Source organism: Plasmodium vivax, chromosome 12 (assembly GCF_000002415.2).
Source record: "Plasmodium vivax chromosome 12, whole genome shotgun sequence".
NCBI lineage: Eukaryota > Apicomplexa > Aconoidasida > Haemosporida > Plasmodiidae > Plasmodium > Plasmodium vivax.
In genome coordinates, this window is record NC_009917.1 from 2,707,526 (window position 1) to 2,724,370 (window position 16,845).

The 16,845-nt window shown below is 41.7% G+C and overlaps 4 protein-coding genes across 4 annotated transcripts; 2 read left to right on the plus strand and 2 right to left on the minus strand.

Annotated features, from left to right (window-relative positions):
• The first annotated feature begins 4,269 nt into the window (after positions 1–4,269).
• On the plus strand, positions 4,270–6,193 carry PVX_118435 (KS1 protein precursor, putative). The gene has a single exon (XM_001615930.1). It carries the CDS (start codon positions 4,858–4,860, stop codon positions 5,584–5,586), a length of 729 nt encoding a protein of 242 aa, XP_001615980.1. The 5' UTR covers positions 4,270–4,857; the 3' UTR covers positions 5,587–6,193.
• A 1,470-nt stretch (positions 6,194–7,663) lies between these two features.
• PVX_118440 (hypothetical protein, conserved) lies at positions 7,664–9,433 on the plus strand (the record flags this gene model as incomplete). Its single annotated transcript, XM_001615931.1, has 1 exon — positions 7,664–9,433. One exon carries the CDS (start codon positions 7,664–7,666, stop codon positions 9,431–9,433), a length of 1,770 nt encoding a protein of 589 aa, XP_001615981.1.
• Positions 9,434–9,723: 290 nt separating this feature from the next.
• Positions 9,724–11,307, minus strand: PVX_118445 (hypothetical protein, conserved; the record flags this gene model as incomplete). Its single annotated transcript, XM_001615932.1, has 6 exons — positions 9,724–9,807; positions 9,950–10,057; positions 10,234–10,329; positions 10,487–10,611; positions 10,836–10,956; positions 11,125–11,307. 6 exons carry the CDS (start codon positions 11,305–11,307, stop codon positions 9,724–9,726), a joined length of 717 nt encoding a protein of 238 aa, XP_001615982.1.
• Positions 11,308–12,495: 1,188 nt separating this feature from the next.
• On the minus strand, positions 12,496–15,176 carry PVX_118450 (transporter, putative; the record flags this gene model as incomplete). Its single annotated transcript, XM_001615933.1, has 3 exons — positions 13,257–15,176; positions 13,027–13,134; positions 12,496–12,875 (listed from the first exon to the last, which is right to left on the minus strand). Exons 1-3 carry the CDS (start codon positions 14,422–14,424, stop codon positions 12,496–12,498), a joined length of 1,656 nt encoding a protein of 551 aa, XP_001615983.1. The 5' UTR covers positions 14,425–15,176.
• Between the last annotated feature and the right edge of the window lie 1,669 nt (positions 15,177–16,845).

Here is a 16,845-nt window from a genome sequence, read left to right on the forward strand (position 1 = left end):
TTGTGCGTAGGAAAGGAAGAAAAATTGTTCACGCGGTGAAAAAGAAAAGAAAAAAAAAATAAACGTCAAAATGTGAAAAAATAGGCCGTTCCCCCCCAAAAAAAAAATTAAACAAGTTAAAGGCTTTAAATTTAAACCGCCAGAGAGGAAAGAGCACCTGGTTGCTAGTCAGTTCAGTGTAATTCTTTGCACCGCGAAAAATGTAAACCCCGCGCATATGCTCGAAAGGGTTATTGGGCACCAGCAGGGGGGGGGATACATACGCGTATACGTTATATGCTTATGTATATGCCTGCAGCGATGCCTTATTTTTCGACATTTTTTTCGAGCCAAAAATTGCAATGCCGCATACGTATATATAGCAGTATGTACCTGTGCATATGCACTATTTTTATCGCTAACGAAATCACATGTGGCCTAAAAAAATTGCCACTTGAAAATTGAAAAAATCACGGGTGTATGCCGCTGTGTCGTTTTATGTAGTAGCCTTGACGGGCACAGAAAGTGCCCCGCGCGGGGCAAACATATGCATGTTCATATGTATGCATATGATCATATGCGCCCTTTATGCGTGTGCTCACTGGCGTTATATATCTACGTGCACGCTCAACCTACAATTAGCTAAATGAGCCGGTCACATTTTTTACATTCACGTGAGGTGAGAAACTGCCTTGAAATTATACGCAGGAGGGGGGTTTCCTTTTTAAAAAAGAACGGATAATTTTGCGATAGCTAAAAGATGGAGAAAAATGTTACTGTAAATCTTTTTCCCGCGCGTTAAGCCCATTTGGGATTTTTTCCCCCATACCATTTGGCGTTTATATTGCATGAGAAGTAGGGATATCGAAATGCAGGCCAGAAAAAAAGGCACAGCTAACTAAACGTTTGGCAGCGCTTAATGAAGGTTACATCTGCCGGGGACGCCAGACTTGTGCGAACGGGTGTGGAGCAGTGGATGCACGATTATGCCCCCGTTTGATTCACCTCCCCGTTTCGCCATATCTACAACGATGGAAAGAAAAAAAACACGTGTACCTTTTTGCGGCGTGAGAGGGGTCAGTTTACAAATGCGCCTCTTACAATTCGTTACTTGGATTGCACAAATGGTAAAACCCCCCCAAAAAAAAGGGCATAACCGTAGCAGTGACTTGTGTTCCCCTTACGCACAGCGCAGAACATCGTTGGGGCACTTGTGCACCACTACATCAGTGCAAAGGAGGTTACTATAGATGTCCTATCGGGATATATGCACCACGGTAGGCTTCCACATGCTTTTTTTTTTTTCCCCTGTTAAGAACAAAACGGCTCGCATGCAAAGTAGCACATAGTTGTGAATAGTAGCATAAGTGTGCGCTCCCCTTCTAACAAATGCAACATAATGCAGCATAATGCTTATTTATGAAAAGCGCTAAAGGGAGGAAGCCAATGCAGTACATGGCGTCGGCTCCCCGTTTTGAATTTCTTAACTGTTGCATATGTGTATGTATAAGTGTAAATACGCAAAGGCATACGTGCAGTGGTTAAGAAGTCCTATTTTTATGCAACAAATTGTGTTATCTTCTTCAAGCGCTTTTTCGAATGGTGAGCCTTTTTTCATTATATTGACATAGCCTGCCACGCACGGTGCAAACCTTTGCGCCTAATTTTTCCCACGTTTCGTGCAAGCGGGTCCATATGTGCAAGTTCAACCGCGCGTGCTCATGCACCGCAGAAGGAACCATGTGTGCGAAGATTTAAAAAAAAAAAAAAAACGCAAATAAATAAAATCTTCAATGGTGCAATAAAATAAAAGTGCAATTTACACATGTTGGCATTTCACCCGCGTAAAGTGCAAACTCGTTATGGTAAAGAGAAAATGATCCTTATAAGCTAACCACTGCCGTTACGGCACTCATCACCAGTGATGCAATGGTGCACCGTTCGCTATAGTAAAAATGAGTCGCATTGAAGAGAAATTGCCTGTGTCCCTAACCACAAATGTGTGAGCCTTTTTTTGCTAAGGATATGCGCTCGAAAAGGGGTGAACTGTAAAACAGCGCCACTATGCGATAAAATGGGCCAAACAAACTCGCAAAGAGGTCACAAAGAGGTCGCAAAAAAGGCCAAAAAAGTTGCAGCCAAACTGGTTAAACCAATTACGCCGCTTATTAAAACAATTTTACGTAATCCCAAGTTTGTCGCCGTACGAATTTTTTATAACGCCACATATAAGAGATAAACTTATGTACAAAGCAAGCGCACGGTTGGCTTACACCCCAAGACCTTACATAGGTTGACTGGTTTACGTTGGGATTAATAACTCCGTGCATGAAGCAGTGAATAACCGTCACATATCGAAATGGTGAACAACGAGCAAGACAACAGATTGTTTTGAAATTCCTTTTTTTTCCCCTCAATCATATGAAAGATTATTATCTTCCCAAAGTTGTTTTTTTTTTCCTTTCTTTAACTCTGCATATTTTGTATTCGCTGGACCAAGGTGGCCTCATCTGAGAATGCAAATATGTACATACAAACGCGTACGCGCATGTAACTCTGTGTTGTGTTATCTTGACTGTAAGGGGTGGGGGGGGAAGAGCTCTTCCTTTCGGTAATTTTATTACGCGAGACATTTCAACATATCAGTTGAGTTGTGGGCGTTTCAAACCAGCAGCCATTTTGTCACCTTTAAAAAAGTTGAAAGTCAAGCAGGCACGGCTATTCCATGGTATCAACACAGGCGCAGTTTGCCGCACAGAGGTACGCATGCTTAAGCATACAAGCGCGTACAAATGTATGTATACATATATATACATATAATGCAAGAATACGCAGTGCCAACATAGCCATATCAGCACTTTGAACAGCCCCCGGTGGCCCATTTTTTCACCACTCACAAAGCGAAAAAAAAGGCGTACCGGTGGTACCATAACGAGCATATGCCCGTCCCGCATAACCAACAAAAGATACGTGCTAAACCCAGTTGCGTACTTTTTATGATATATTTTGACTTTGTTATGTAAGAAAGGAAGCGTCACCGCCGCATAACATTGCAAAAAAATTTTGCTTCATATTTGCACAGTCGCGCCGAACGGGACAGCATGGCCAATTACGTGTTCACTTAAAATCTGTACGCAAATATATCTGCACGGACGTATGTTTTTTCATACGTATGTATAAAAAATACATGCTGCGCAGGAAGGAGAAATATAATTACATAAATGTATGTAATACACCATATGTACCAATTACGTACCTAAGAAACTTCGCAATTTTCGTGAGCAAAAAGCGTTATTTTTTCAATTCATAAAAATAGGCATATCACAGCGTATTATTATATACTGATTTGTACATACCGCAAGAAATTGGTAATATTTATACGCATAGCATAGCGAATGGCCTTTTTTTTTATATATGGTATGCACTGCCGAAATTTTCGGAGGACGGACGGCCCTGCATAAAAATATGCGCGAAAAGATAGCTGGTTTTGTAAAAACACCTTTATTATTTTTTTTTTTGCTTATAGCAGAAGCACAGTAACGCATAACGCCATTAATTGTACGTTTTGAGAAAAGTAGCACGTAGTAGGAATGCATTTCTGCATATATGAATGAATCGCACTTTCCCCTTTACATTGTCCCATTGTAGTTATCTCCTCGCAAAGGCGTACATAAAATGATTTACGTAATATAGTGCATATTTTTACGCATAAATAAATGGTGAAGGCCCTCTCGTCAGAATTGCGCTTTCGTTTTATATGAAAAATAATTCACCCCACGAATGTATAATATATAATAGTGTTATTATATGCGCAGTGCTACGCACGTATGACTTACGTACATATTTGCACGTAATATATAAAAAACCGTATACATACATTACATTATTTAAAGAACGCTTTGGGCCGAGCGAAAATATACACCCGCGTAAGCCGCACTGCTTATCGGCACCACGCATACGTGAACATTTATATATAAAACGTACGCGCATAAAAAAATATATATGTAAAAATATTATGCTGCGCGTATGTATATATATATATATAATATATGCATACGGCGTATATGCACAGATATACAGTGCGGCAAAGCAGCTTCGTTACTTTGCGTACTCGTTCACTTGCCCATTCCTTTGCGCATATCTTCGTACTTTACAAATGTACGCCTTTTCGCTTAAAATAGAAAGCAATTTTACAATACCAAAAAAACGAATAACTAAAAAAAAAAGCGTTTGGCACGCTGCTATATATTTATTTATATATGTAATATATATATTGCTTTTATGGACCCTGAAGTAGCATATTGAAATTGGTAGCAATATATTTTTTTATTCACTCTCATTTTTTTTATTGAATTTTTTTTTTTTTAAATATATCTTTTCTTTTCTTAGCTTTTTTTTTTTAAACATATCTTCTTTTCTTTTTACCTTTATATATTTTTTACATTTTTTTTTTCTTTTTATAAATCTTCATTTCTACGAGTTTCATTTGATTTTAATTTTTTGACCTTTAAAATTGTTGAATTATTGCGCATATATTTTGTATACCTTGGTTTTTTATTTTTTCTTCATTTTTAAAAAAATAAGAAAAACTGTGACAACAAAAGGATAAAGCAGAAGGAGATATCCATGTATAGTACATACTTATGTATATAAACGTGTATGTATAATTACGTACAGAGAGTGTATACATACGAGTATAAGTACAAGCACGTATACAGTATAAGGAGAAAGGTATACATTTATATATATGTACAATTGAAGATAGCCATTTTTGCAAAGCTCCATCATTATCATCATCTCCCCCCTACCACCATCTGTGATCTCCCTCGAACCTGAGAAAACAAGTATCCTTAGTGTACTTTGTTTTTAAGATGTAAAATGGTGGATTCACCACCCAAAAAAAGAGCATTGAATACTACTGACGATAAAAAAGAAAAAAAAAACATGGTTAGCAAAAAAAGTAACCCAGCCGAAGCTGCTGAAAACGTCGAGGAAAGTCTGGATAACGTAACTGGGGACAAGAAGAGTGAAGCTTTGAAAAAGGATAAAAGAAAAAAAAAAGAAAAAAAGAACAAAGAAAATGACATTGATAAAATTAATGACGAAGAGGAAGAAGATGAAGGAAATGATGAGGAAAATTTAAAAAAATTCGCAGTCGACACGAGTGAAAATGACGATGATAAGGAGGAGGACGAAGATGAGGATGACGATGAAGACGACGATGATGATGAGGACGATGAGGATGACGACGATGATGACGATGATGATGACGATGATGATGATGATGATGACGATGATGACGACGATGACGACGATGATGACGACGATGACGACGAGGAAGAGGATGACGATGAAGAGGAGGAGGATGATGAGGACGATGATGACGAGGAAGACGATGATGACGACGATGACGATGATGATGAGGATTTTGAGGATATGGATGATGATGACGACGAAGATGACGAAGATGATGATGACGACGATGAGGACGAGGATGAAGACGATGAGGATGAGGAGGATGAGGACGAGGAAGACGTGGGCGGAGACTCCAAAAAGGAGGGTGAATCGCACACGAAGAAGGACAGCGACGAGGAGGCATTCGACTAAGAGGGGGTATGTGCCTCAGCGCGCGCAGCAAAATGTGCAGCAAAACGCGCAGCAAAGTGCTCAGCAAACTGCGCATCCAACTGTGTAGCATACGCAGCAACGTGTGCGCAACTCGTGCCTCAGCACGCACATCAACGTGCGCATCAACGTTCACAGCAACGTTCGCGGCAACGTTCGCAGCCATCTGTATATTAATACACATATCAACATATGTACACTTTTTTTAAATTAAAGAAGAGAGGGATTACGAAAGAAGGAATATTTCAACGGCCCACAGCCTACTGTTCAACATTTTTATAAATGAGGATGTAAATAATATACCACCATGTTTCTTTAAATCATATCTCAAAGTTTTTAAATACTCATTTGTGTATTTTATGTGTTATCCAATTACATTATAAAAATTATATATATAGATATGTACACACATACATACATACACACACGTATACGCACATATACATAATATGTACATATATATAAAACACTTGTTGTATATGTATTGTACCTATATATATTTTTTTTTCTGAAAACAGTTGTTCTGCCTTTTATTTTTTTATGTTACAATTTGAACATTTAAAATATTTTACATGTATACCACAAAAGTAAAAATAAAAAAAAAAAAAAAAAAAATATATGTAACAAAAAATAACTAAATTTAAAAATTAAAAATAACAAAAGAATTTGAACATAGATGAAAAAATATTAAAATATTTTTGTTTTCCCAAAATGAAAAGTCCGCCTCCGCAGGGGCATGCAATGTGTGTACGTACGTGTGTATACTGCATGTGCGCGAGTGTAAGTGCTGCCAACGCATGTACCACGTCCACATGTGCCGTTTCGTATGTGCATAGTACACGCATGTATGTATAACATATGTGTATCCTGCTATGTATGCTAATTAATTTAGGGGACCGGTTTTCCACGACTTGCTCCTTTTTTAAGAGTTCAAAAAATTGAGCATAAATTACTAGAGACATTTTAAAAAAAACATTTCATCATGTTTTCACGTTAGCTATGTCCACGGCGTTATAACAGCGGAATTGCTAGTAGGCGCGAGGCGGTAAGCATACAAGTGTACGTCAGCGTATACAAATACACCCGCTTTCTTGTTGTTATGGCCCAATTTGACCCTTTCAGCAAGTTATGTTCTTTTTACTCCATAAAAATGGTAGAAACGGGGTGATACATGAATTTTACCCCATTTTAGGGCAAGTTCACCAATTTGGCATTCGCAGGAAAGTGGTTGTATGCGGGATGGGGAATACGGGATAGCCGCCCCCAAATGCGTATAGGATATGTGTGCCACATGCAGGGATACAAAATTGCATATGCATGCATATGGATGTAATTATATGCATACGGCACACAAAGTGGAGGCGTCCCTGATTGTGCTCAAAGCGTTTATGTTTCTCCCGACTGGGCACATTCGGCCACTTCTTTTTCTCCTTTTTCCTCTAAAGTAAAAATGATGTTCCCCATTTGGGGCATACAACCATGTCGCATGAGAAGTTGAAAATGCGCACCTGCAAAGGTGTTACATGGGAAAAATGGGAACAGCCAAGTGCACAGAAAAAAAAGAAAAAAATATGAACAGTTCACGCAAAATTTGGTTGAAAATGTACACCTTCCGCTTACATAAAAATGGCAAATGAGAAAATATGTTACCTGTTTTTATTAACCAAATAGCATGAGCATACACTTCCAGGTATGAAAAAAACGATTTGCAAAAGTTAAAATAGTTTCGTCACAGTTGTCATTGCAGATTGTGCTTTTGCATAAAATATACAACAGAACGTTATATTTTGATTTTTCTAAACCACATACTTTGAGAAAAAAAAAAAAAAAAAAAAAAAAAAAAAACACAACGGCTAGTCATTTGTAGAGAAAACTTATCGCTAACTTTGGCTAACCAAAATATCGAGTAAAACATTTTTGCGATTTTTTTTTTAAAAGCATGAAAGTGGTGGTATAACCAAGAATAGCGCTCTCTATTGTGAAGATAAGATTAATTGCGACCTTTTTTAACGATCCTTGCGGGGGAGTAATTACTGGGAAAACACTCACATGGAACAAAATGAAGGCAAATTGTGTGCTGTGCTATAAGTGCAAGAAGAACAATGCTGTAGTTTGCACGAGGGAGAAATCGTGCAAGGATTGCTTTTTACAACTGGTCGAATATACATTTAAGAATACGTTAAGGGAAAAATGCCTGTTTAAAAACAAGGGGGGTCACAATTTTCAACTTTCACGACAACTTGCACAGAAAAATGATAAAAGGGAGGATATGCAGGAGAGAAAGTGTAATAAGCCGTTTGCACACGGAGAATATGCCCCCGGCGAACATGCACACTTCGCGGGAAGAAGCTGTTGCAAGGAGCTGAACGAAGGAATGTACTCGGACGGGACAGAAAGGAAGGGAAAAACTGTCACCACGTTGAGTACGCAACAGCAGAGGAAAAAAACAGCTATCGCGTTTTCCGGGGAAATTTGCTCGTCTTTTCTGCTCTTTCTGTTTGTAAAATATTTGAAAAACGTCAAAAATAGGAAGAACGATTTGTTGCTGACAAATGAATATTGCGTTTTTAGCGAAATAATATTCGTAGACATTTTTCAAGATGAAAATTATATTCTTAGCTTGATAGGCGCTATCGAGGAGATTTTTCGCCGTTTCGAGGAGAGCGGCGATTCGAAGGGGGGGAACGACAATGAAGTAGTTGCGGCAGCAGATGAGGTGGACAAATCGGCATTCCACGAAGCGCACCACGCGGATAGCCAATCTGAACATCGCGGAGAGGAAACCCAACACAGCCGCAAACATGACAAAACATCTCCCCCAGAAGGAAGCGACCGGATACTGTTCCTCAACGGGGTGTTTAAAAAAAAAATAAACAAAGTACACTTCACAGTGTTAAAAAGCAATTATTTCGTGAATGAACATTATAAAAGCGAATTCCTAGTGCACTACGACTTGGTGAAAAAGGAAAAAAATTATTACCTAAATTACATAAACGAGCTAATTATATACAACGCCATTTTAAAGTACAGCATAGACGAGAACATCAATTACGTCCTCTTTGGAAATAACGCAAATAACATCTCCAACAAATCATTTCTCTATACCATATTTGGTAACGGAATAAATCTGCCCATATGCACAGCGTATATAGACAACAGATATAAGAATATAAATTTTATTAAGCCATTGAGGGATCTACTAAATAAAGAAATATACATTTATTGCTATTATAAAAATATTGCCTACTTACGAAACACATCTTTTGATGGGAATATCGTTTATAGGACCATAAATGAGATGCTGTCTTCTCTGGATTCGAAGAATAACACGTCCTCCATAATTAACAACACGACGGGCAATTTGATCAACATGGTCAACATGGTCAATTTGATGAACGTGGGGAATGAGGCGAGCATGGCGAGTGCAGCCAAAATGGCGAACTTGACAAGTGCAAAGCGACATCCCTGTGGAGGTAAGAATAAAGAAGACTACATCCTCATTGATGTGAATACGCAAGATGGAGAAAAAAATAGCGACGTGGAAGTTGTCCCAGAAAAGTTACACAGCTACAGCGATATTGAAAGAGATCACGCCGCGAACTACGTGAAGAAGTGCACAAACACGTATAAGAGTTTCTTTGCCTGCTATATATGCTCAGGCAATAAGGAGACACAGGAAGAGAAACAGTTTATAAAAAAGATGAACAAAATTCAGTTGACAAACTTGGAGAAAATGAAGCACACCAGTTTGATTTGTTCCACGTGCCTCAGCATATTTTCCTCCAGCGACAACTGCGTCAATCTGTTTAATGTCTTTTTTAACATTTGAGTTTGGCAAGATTTTGCACCTTCGCGGGAGCCGCGTGCTCGATGGCACCTGCGCCCGGCAGGTTGGCGGTTAGCGATTAGCGGCTCTACGCCCTGTAACATTGTGGCTGGCTGCTCTACGCCCGGTAGTTCCTCGCCCAACTCCTGTGCTCTGCCCCTTTTTTGTAACTGTGTCCTGTTCCCCCCGAGCGCCCACTGCAGGGGGTGATAAGCAGGAAGCTTCTCCCCGCGTATGTCACAGCCTAAAGGGAAAGACGCATATCTGTAAGGTGAGGCCCAGACGGGGTGCAATCACAGCCAGTCGTCAAAATTGATATTTGCCTTTTTTGTTCCTTCCGCCTGTATAATACATTCCTGCGAGTTTTGCGTGGGTTCCTTTGGGAAGGGTTGAGAAGGGCGCGGGCGTTTTCGCCGCGCGTGGATGTGTCAATGTGTGTGCAGATATATATGCGTGTGTACGCTTCCACGCGCGCGAACGCGCCTGCGTCGAGGCCGCTCCCCCCTTCGCGCGTCTCACATTGGGCACTTCGCCATCCTTGTAGATGTGCATTCGAATCCTCCTCTTGATTTTTTCAATTTTGTTAATGTGTATTTTTTCCTGGTTTTCCGCCCGTACTGGGTCGCCCTGTTGCTGAAGAGTGGCATGGGGAGATATTTTGCATGCCCATTAGGCTTTGCACACACGTGAATGTATGGAAGCGTTCGCATTGGCATTCGCGTGTGTGCATGTGTGTATGTGTGCGTATGAACCCCGCACGCGCAAGTGGAGGCGTGTGCTTATGCCACCGCCCAAATTGTAACTCCTGATTTCTGTACCTTAACTTTGTTTCTATACGCATCAAAAAGGATCAACTTGTTTAGCGAGTCCAGCTCCTCTGCCCACAATTCGTAAATGTTCTTATGGGGGGGAAGAAACGAGTGGAAAGTGGGTGACTATATGCATACGTTCACGCTATGTGAGGCTAGGGGGGTTATCTTTCGTGGGGTAGTCCACGTGTGGATGGCACCATCTAGGCAAATTCGCTCACCCATATGGTCATCTTTTCTCCCTTACGTTGTAAATAACGTAGTTTTGATACGCGTTGGAGAGATACTTTTGCATTTGCTTAACCTCTTCTTGCTTGTTCACGTAGGGAACGATGCAGTTCTCGAAGTACTTCAGCTCTCCTTCGCTGTACACTTGGTGGGTGAGAAGTGCAGGGGGACGCATATAGGTGTGGGGGCGTCAGTGTGGGGGAGTCAGTGTGGGGACATCAGTGTGAGGGAGCATGCGCCCCTTAGTGAGCGACTACCGCTATCTATAAGGAAGCGGCTGACGAAGCGGCTAACGAAGCGGCTAACGAAGCGGCTAACGAAGCGGCTAACGAAGCAGCCCAGCGTGGTAGGTTGCCTCTTTGCCTAACTGTTACTGAGCGGGAAGTAATAGAGGGGGATCTTTTGTCTAGCTAGCTTGAGCATTTCTTCTTTTTTGCTATTGTCCAGCTTTATTTCTTTGACGAAGTTTTCCAGGTTTTTCAGCTCCTCCTTCGCAGGTAGGTGGTATAGTCAGATGGGTTCGAGCGAAGTTAAGCAAAATGGCACCCGTTGGTATAAGGGAAATGTCCACATGGGGATAGCGAGAAGCATAACCACGGGGTTGTGTTGGTTCCCCTCTGTATGTTCTTTCTTTTTTGCTTTTTTTTCCGTACTCACCGTGCCGCTAGCATACATAGGGGAGAAATACTGATAATTGGAAAAATTGGAATAGGAAAAGTGGTACGCAAAAGTTAGGGCATCTTGCACGATTTGCTTCTTCAGGGTAAGTCTCTCCTCGCTGGTCATGCTAGAGTAATTTTTCTGAGAGCTTCTGTTAACATCCTTAATTCCGAGGTGCATTTTGATGTCTTTGTCTTTCTCTTTGTGTGCTGTGCGGTGTGCGTTGTGCAAAGAATGCGCCTCGAAGCTTTTCTCCGCCACGACTACGAACTTCTCAGTTGACGGAAGGGGGCAGCGGCACGTCAGCAGACTCACCTACGTGTGCACATTTCAGTGACCATATGAGGGTATATATGGCCATGTGGATATGCGGAGTAAATTTTGCCACCTAGCTGTGTACAGGTGGAAACTGTGCAAGGGTTGTCTTTACTCAGGTCCTTCAATTGGAAGACCTCCGCTGCATGGCAAGAGGGGTTTTGCTAACCTGGAGCTGCCGAAAGGGGAAGTTGGAATCGCAGCAGAAATCCGAAAGGGTAAGAGAGGTGGGAAAAAATTGGAAAAAAACATAACCGCAAAGAGCGCCAACAAAAAAGGGCTGCAAAAATGGTAGCACAAATGGGAAGAATTAAACGGGCAATGCGATACACACACGTGTGCGACGAACAACAGGGCTAAACTAGGAGGAAGTATTTTTTTGCAAGATGTGCTTATATGTGCACGGGAGGAAGGTAAAGCGGAGCCGCAACCTTCGCGAGGAGTGTTCCGCACGGGGCGCTGGGAACGTGGCAAAAATGTGTATGCGCGCGGTGTCTTTTTGTTTCGTTACAGTTATGTTTCATTTTTTGGGTCACCCGGGTGATATATATTGCGAAGCTGCTAGCACCGGTTGCTGCGCCGTCACGCATACGTCAGTACTTTTAACGTTGCACAAATTTTAAAAGTGCCCTTCGGTGTAACCGCAAAATGGGAGTAGACGGAACTTGGCGAAATGGCTGGCGGCGGGATGGAAATACGTGGCGATGGGTCAACTGGGTCAAACAGGATAAACGAAAATTTTTCGAGAGGAGCTAATTGGGGTTAACTTCTGTCGATGCACGTGCACAAATTAGAAGAAACAAAACAGGAGTACGTTGTTGGGGAGTTTTTTTTATTTTTTTGCGCGAATTTGCTAGCTTGGAAAAAGCGCACAAAAAAGGGGGGGTGCCAGCCGGGCACTCCCCGAAGGGGACAAATGGTAAACAAAGCGAAGTAAATGAAAAAAAAAAAAAAAAGCACATAGGGAGCGCAAAATGAAGCGCAAAAAGGCCGCGTAACGTCGCAGCACAACGTCACCGCGTAACGTCACCGCGCAACACCACCCCGGGCGAGCTAATTAGACAAAAGGGAAGCGTTCATCCTCTTGTGGTACTTAAAGGAGAGGTGCACAAAAAAAATGGATATGATGGACACGCAGGAGGAAATGAAAAAGGGGGAGAGCTGATTTTCGATGTAGTAGTAGCTATAAATGATGGGCGAAATGGTGAGGGATAAATATCTGAAGAAGGAAACGATGCTTTGGGAAAACAGCTGATCCTTTTTGGCAAAAAATAAAGATATGATGGTTGGTATGATCGGCTCTATGTACGCATAGGAGCACGAATGGATGAAGCAAATGCTGATGTATTGAAAAATTATGTTATAATATTTTATGCTGTGGTAGGTCAGCAGGATTCCCGTGCTTTGTATCAGCAGTCCTATAATTGCCGTGCCTGTGGGGGGGAAAAGGGAGGAGAGTGAGGCGGGTCAGGGGTAAAGGCGGTGTGGCGCTTGTGTGGGATGAGCCTGCCAAATTGTCCCTCCCCAATTTGTCACCCCGCTAAAGGGAAAGAAACGTGAAGGGGTGAGCCTCTCCCTGCGTACCATTATATCCAAACGTTTTCAAAATGTACGAGAAGGAAAAGTACTGGTAGAAGATCATGATGATTCCGCTCAGGGAGACAAAGACGCTGATTTGGATCTGCTTGTTGTCTGTTAAAAAGGAAAAAAAAAGGGGGGGGGGAATATATATGCGAGATGTGAACGTGTATGCATGTGTCTTCCCCTCCTGTGGTTCCCACTCGAATAAACAACAAAGTAGCCGTGTGACTAACCTGACGAAACGTTGTCGTTGTAGAATACAAAAAAAATGTTGCTCATCAAGTTGGAGGAAAAGGCTGACGTAAATCTGAACATGCAAATCGAAAGGAGGCACTTCAGCTTGTAAGAAAGAGTCGTGTGGGCAAGCGCACGCATCTTCTCCTTCACGTAGAGGGTCAGCCTGGTGATGTAAAAGTAATCCCGTCTCTTCAAAAACTGCTGATATGACCGTTCGGAAAATTCGTCATGGTCGTCATGGAAAAGCTTCTTCTTGTAGCGTTCGACCGTGTGTTTTTTTTCTTTGCTAAGCAGGTGGCTATTTGGGGAATTTTCACCAACCAACTTTCCACTCGCGGAATTCGCTCCTCTTTTGCAGCTGGCCGTTTCGTGCCTATCCCTGCCACTCTGCGCAGGGTTGTTTCTAAATTGGGACTCGATCGGGTCGTTCAGGTATGGGGCATTCCCCCCATTGGAAGGCAAACCTTTTTGAGCTTTTTTTTTCCTCCCCTCAGTGTCCACATTCAGAGTGACCAAATTAGCATCTTCGATGATTTTTTTTTTTATGTTGTCCTGATTGTGTGCAAGTAACTCACTCGAAATTGTCAACACGATGAGAAGAGAGGCAATTAACCCAAGGGTGTTAAAATTTAATATAATTTGGAAATTAAATATTGTTAAAAACAGCGAAGATAGCAATGGCCCCAGGATTATTCCAATTGCATTAAATACATTTATGTACGTGTAATAAATACACACATCTGTGTCAACCAAATCGTTGATAATAGCATTGACGACGACGATGAACACGGAGCTACTGCCACATATAATTCTGTTTATAATTAGTAAAGGGAAATTCAATTTTACGTAAAATAGGTACATACCAATCAGGTTTAACAGAATTAGAAATACAAGTAAATGCTTCTTATTGATGGAGGAAAAGAACCCTATAATCAGGCACATTACACATTGGGAGAGCGAGTAAAAGCTTAATAAAATCCCTAGCTCCTTCACTTGGATGTCATAGTAGTTTAATATATAAAATGGGAGCAGCGGCTGTAGGAAGGATTCAAATAGCGTCTTGATAAACACAGAGAGGAGAATTTTGAACAGCGTTTTTTTCTTAATTTTTTCGTACTCTTCATTATCGGAAAATAGGTTTTCATCGTCCCTTTTCGCTTTCATCCTAGCTGCTGGCTATCTGGCATTTACGTGCAGGGATTCGCGGTGGGCGCGGTCGGCGGTTGGCGTTTTGCGATTGGCGGCTGGCAATTTGCGCCCTATGTGTACACAGCCAACCTGTAGGAGGGTCACTTTCCTCGGGGGATAGTCCCTGTAGGAGCCTTTCTGCCTCAGGTACGATGCGTCTCTCTCTAACAGCGTACTGCTGTCACTCCGCTATTGGGTACGCGCGAGGGGGAAGGGGTAACCATTCGCATTTAGAAGCACCTAGGGTAGTATGCCCACGGGGAGAGGAGCACCCATGCGTAAATGCTGCGCGTACACCCATGCAGGGGCGAAACGGTGGGGAGGTTAGGGGTTCGAAAAGGGGCTCCTAAATAGGGCGCCTACACAGGGCTCCTCAAGAGGGCACCTAAATAGAGCGCCTAAACAGTGCTCCTCAGCTGGAGAGGAGAGGGGATGGGAGGAATTTCCCCGCAAAGTGAGACGTCGAAGGAGAGCACCCCAGGGGGTGTTAATTTGATCCCTTTTATCTCCGATAAAATACCTCCAAACATTTGGCCCCGCTATTTTTCCGCGATGTAGTACCTCTATATTTTGGCCCCGATATTTTTTCGCGATGAGTACTCTCTATATCTCTCCTCTATACCTTTCCGCGCGCGATTCTACCATGTGAACGCTTCCCATGTGACCACGAACTCGCAATTTTTTTTTTTTTTAACTCTCCAAAATGCCTCTCCACGCATAAACACAACACACTTGGGGGGATGGAAATTCTTAAAAAAAAATGGAAGAAGGGATTTCCTTGCGAGTACGGTGGAACGGGGAGTTGGGGGGCCCTCTCCTGATAATTGCACGTGGTGCGATATACCTACTGCACGGGGGGTATGCATACCAATATGCACATGCGAGGTGCATAAATACGTATGTAGGGGGATACGCGTGGCTCTGTAGGATAGGTGCGCTTGTACAAGTTGAGCTATTTTTTGTTATATATAAATATATGTATATATATGTGTCTCCGGGCTTGTATTTTCTTGGGACGTTCGTCTTCGGCATGTGCTGCTTGGGGCCGCGCCTCTTTTAACTGTAGGTCTCTTCGTGCCTTTCCCCTTATGGCAGCATTTGAACGAGGCACGAATCCACGACCGTATGCTGGCATCAGGCGCTAAGGAGAGCTCTAAACGCGTGTCTCCGTGAAAGCATACGGTTGAGATGGGCTCTCCTTTTTTCTGGCAGATGCATGTATTCTTTCAGCTTCTCGGAGAGCATGTGTACGCCGATTTATCTTTATCCCCTTCTTAACTTGGTATGCGGAAAAAAAACTACACTAAATGGCCCCATGAATTCTGGTACCCAATTTGAAGAATTTAAATGAAAAAAAATTTTAAAAATAATAATTTTTATTTCAATAAAATATATTTTTATGAAAAACAATAAAACAAAATAAATTTTATTAATCACTTCTTTAAAAAAAACAAACACACAATCTTATATCAACTTACACAAACAAATGTAAAAATTGCTAAAAAAACTCCTCAAATGTAAAGTTTTTCAAACTTCAATAACTAGCAAATTGTAAATGTTTACAAATTGTGAAACCTCGCAAAAAGGAAATTTCGCCAGTTTAGCCAGTTTGGCAAATTTTGCAAATTTCGCAAATAAGTAACCCACGCCATTAAACAGGCCAGCCTTACAGTCAAGGCGAACAAAAACCAGCCAACCGAAAAAAACTCTTCAACTTTGCAAGTTTTGCAAAATTAAAAAAAAATATAAACAACTTCAAAGTGTAAAAAAAAAAAAAAAAAATTGTTAAAAAGTTTTCTTATTCGACGTAACCAGGAAGTCGTTTAAGTATAACCCCAAAGAAAAGTATTCCGGAAAAAAAAAAAAATAAAAAAAAAAAAAAAACAACTCAAATTAAGCCAAACCGAATCGAATCGAACCGAACCGAACCACCATAAGGGAAGGCACATTGATCAGTTTTGTTCAAATTTAAGCTCGGCAAGTCAAAAGTGGAGCAGCAAGGCCAAGTCGGGGGAGCAGCTCAGGTATACACCACCATTAGAGGTATACGCCACCAAAGCTCTACCCCCATCAGAAGTATACACCAGCAGAGCTACACTCCACCCAAGCATACGAAGCACCGCACGAAGAACCACACCGTGAAGCAGCAGCGACAGGCGAAGTCGCGGAAGAAGTGCAACTCTGCATAGGCTCACATACGCGTTACATATTTCTCGCCCAATCCCGCAAGTTGCATGCGCAAAGTGGGAAAAAAATTAAGCGCTCTTCTCTGTTGTGCTGTGCTGTGCTGTGCTTTGCTCCGCTCTGTTGTTGCTCTAACGACACATCGGCTTACAGATCCCGACGGTATTTCATTTTTGCATGCTTTTTTTCCACGCAGTTATTTTTCCCTCCCCG

Coding starts and splice junctions, on each gene's coding strand:
- PVX_118435 (XM_001615930.1), top strand. CDS start 4,858: ATGGTGGATTCACCACCCAAAAAAAGAGCATTGAATACTACTGACGAT.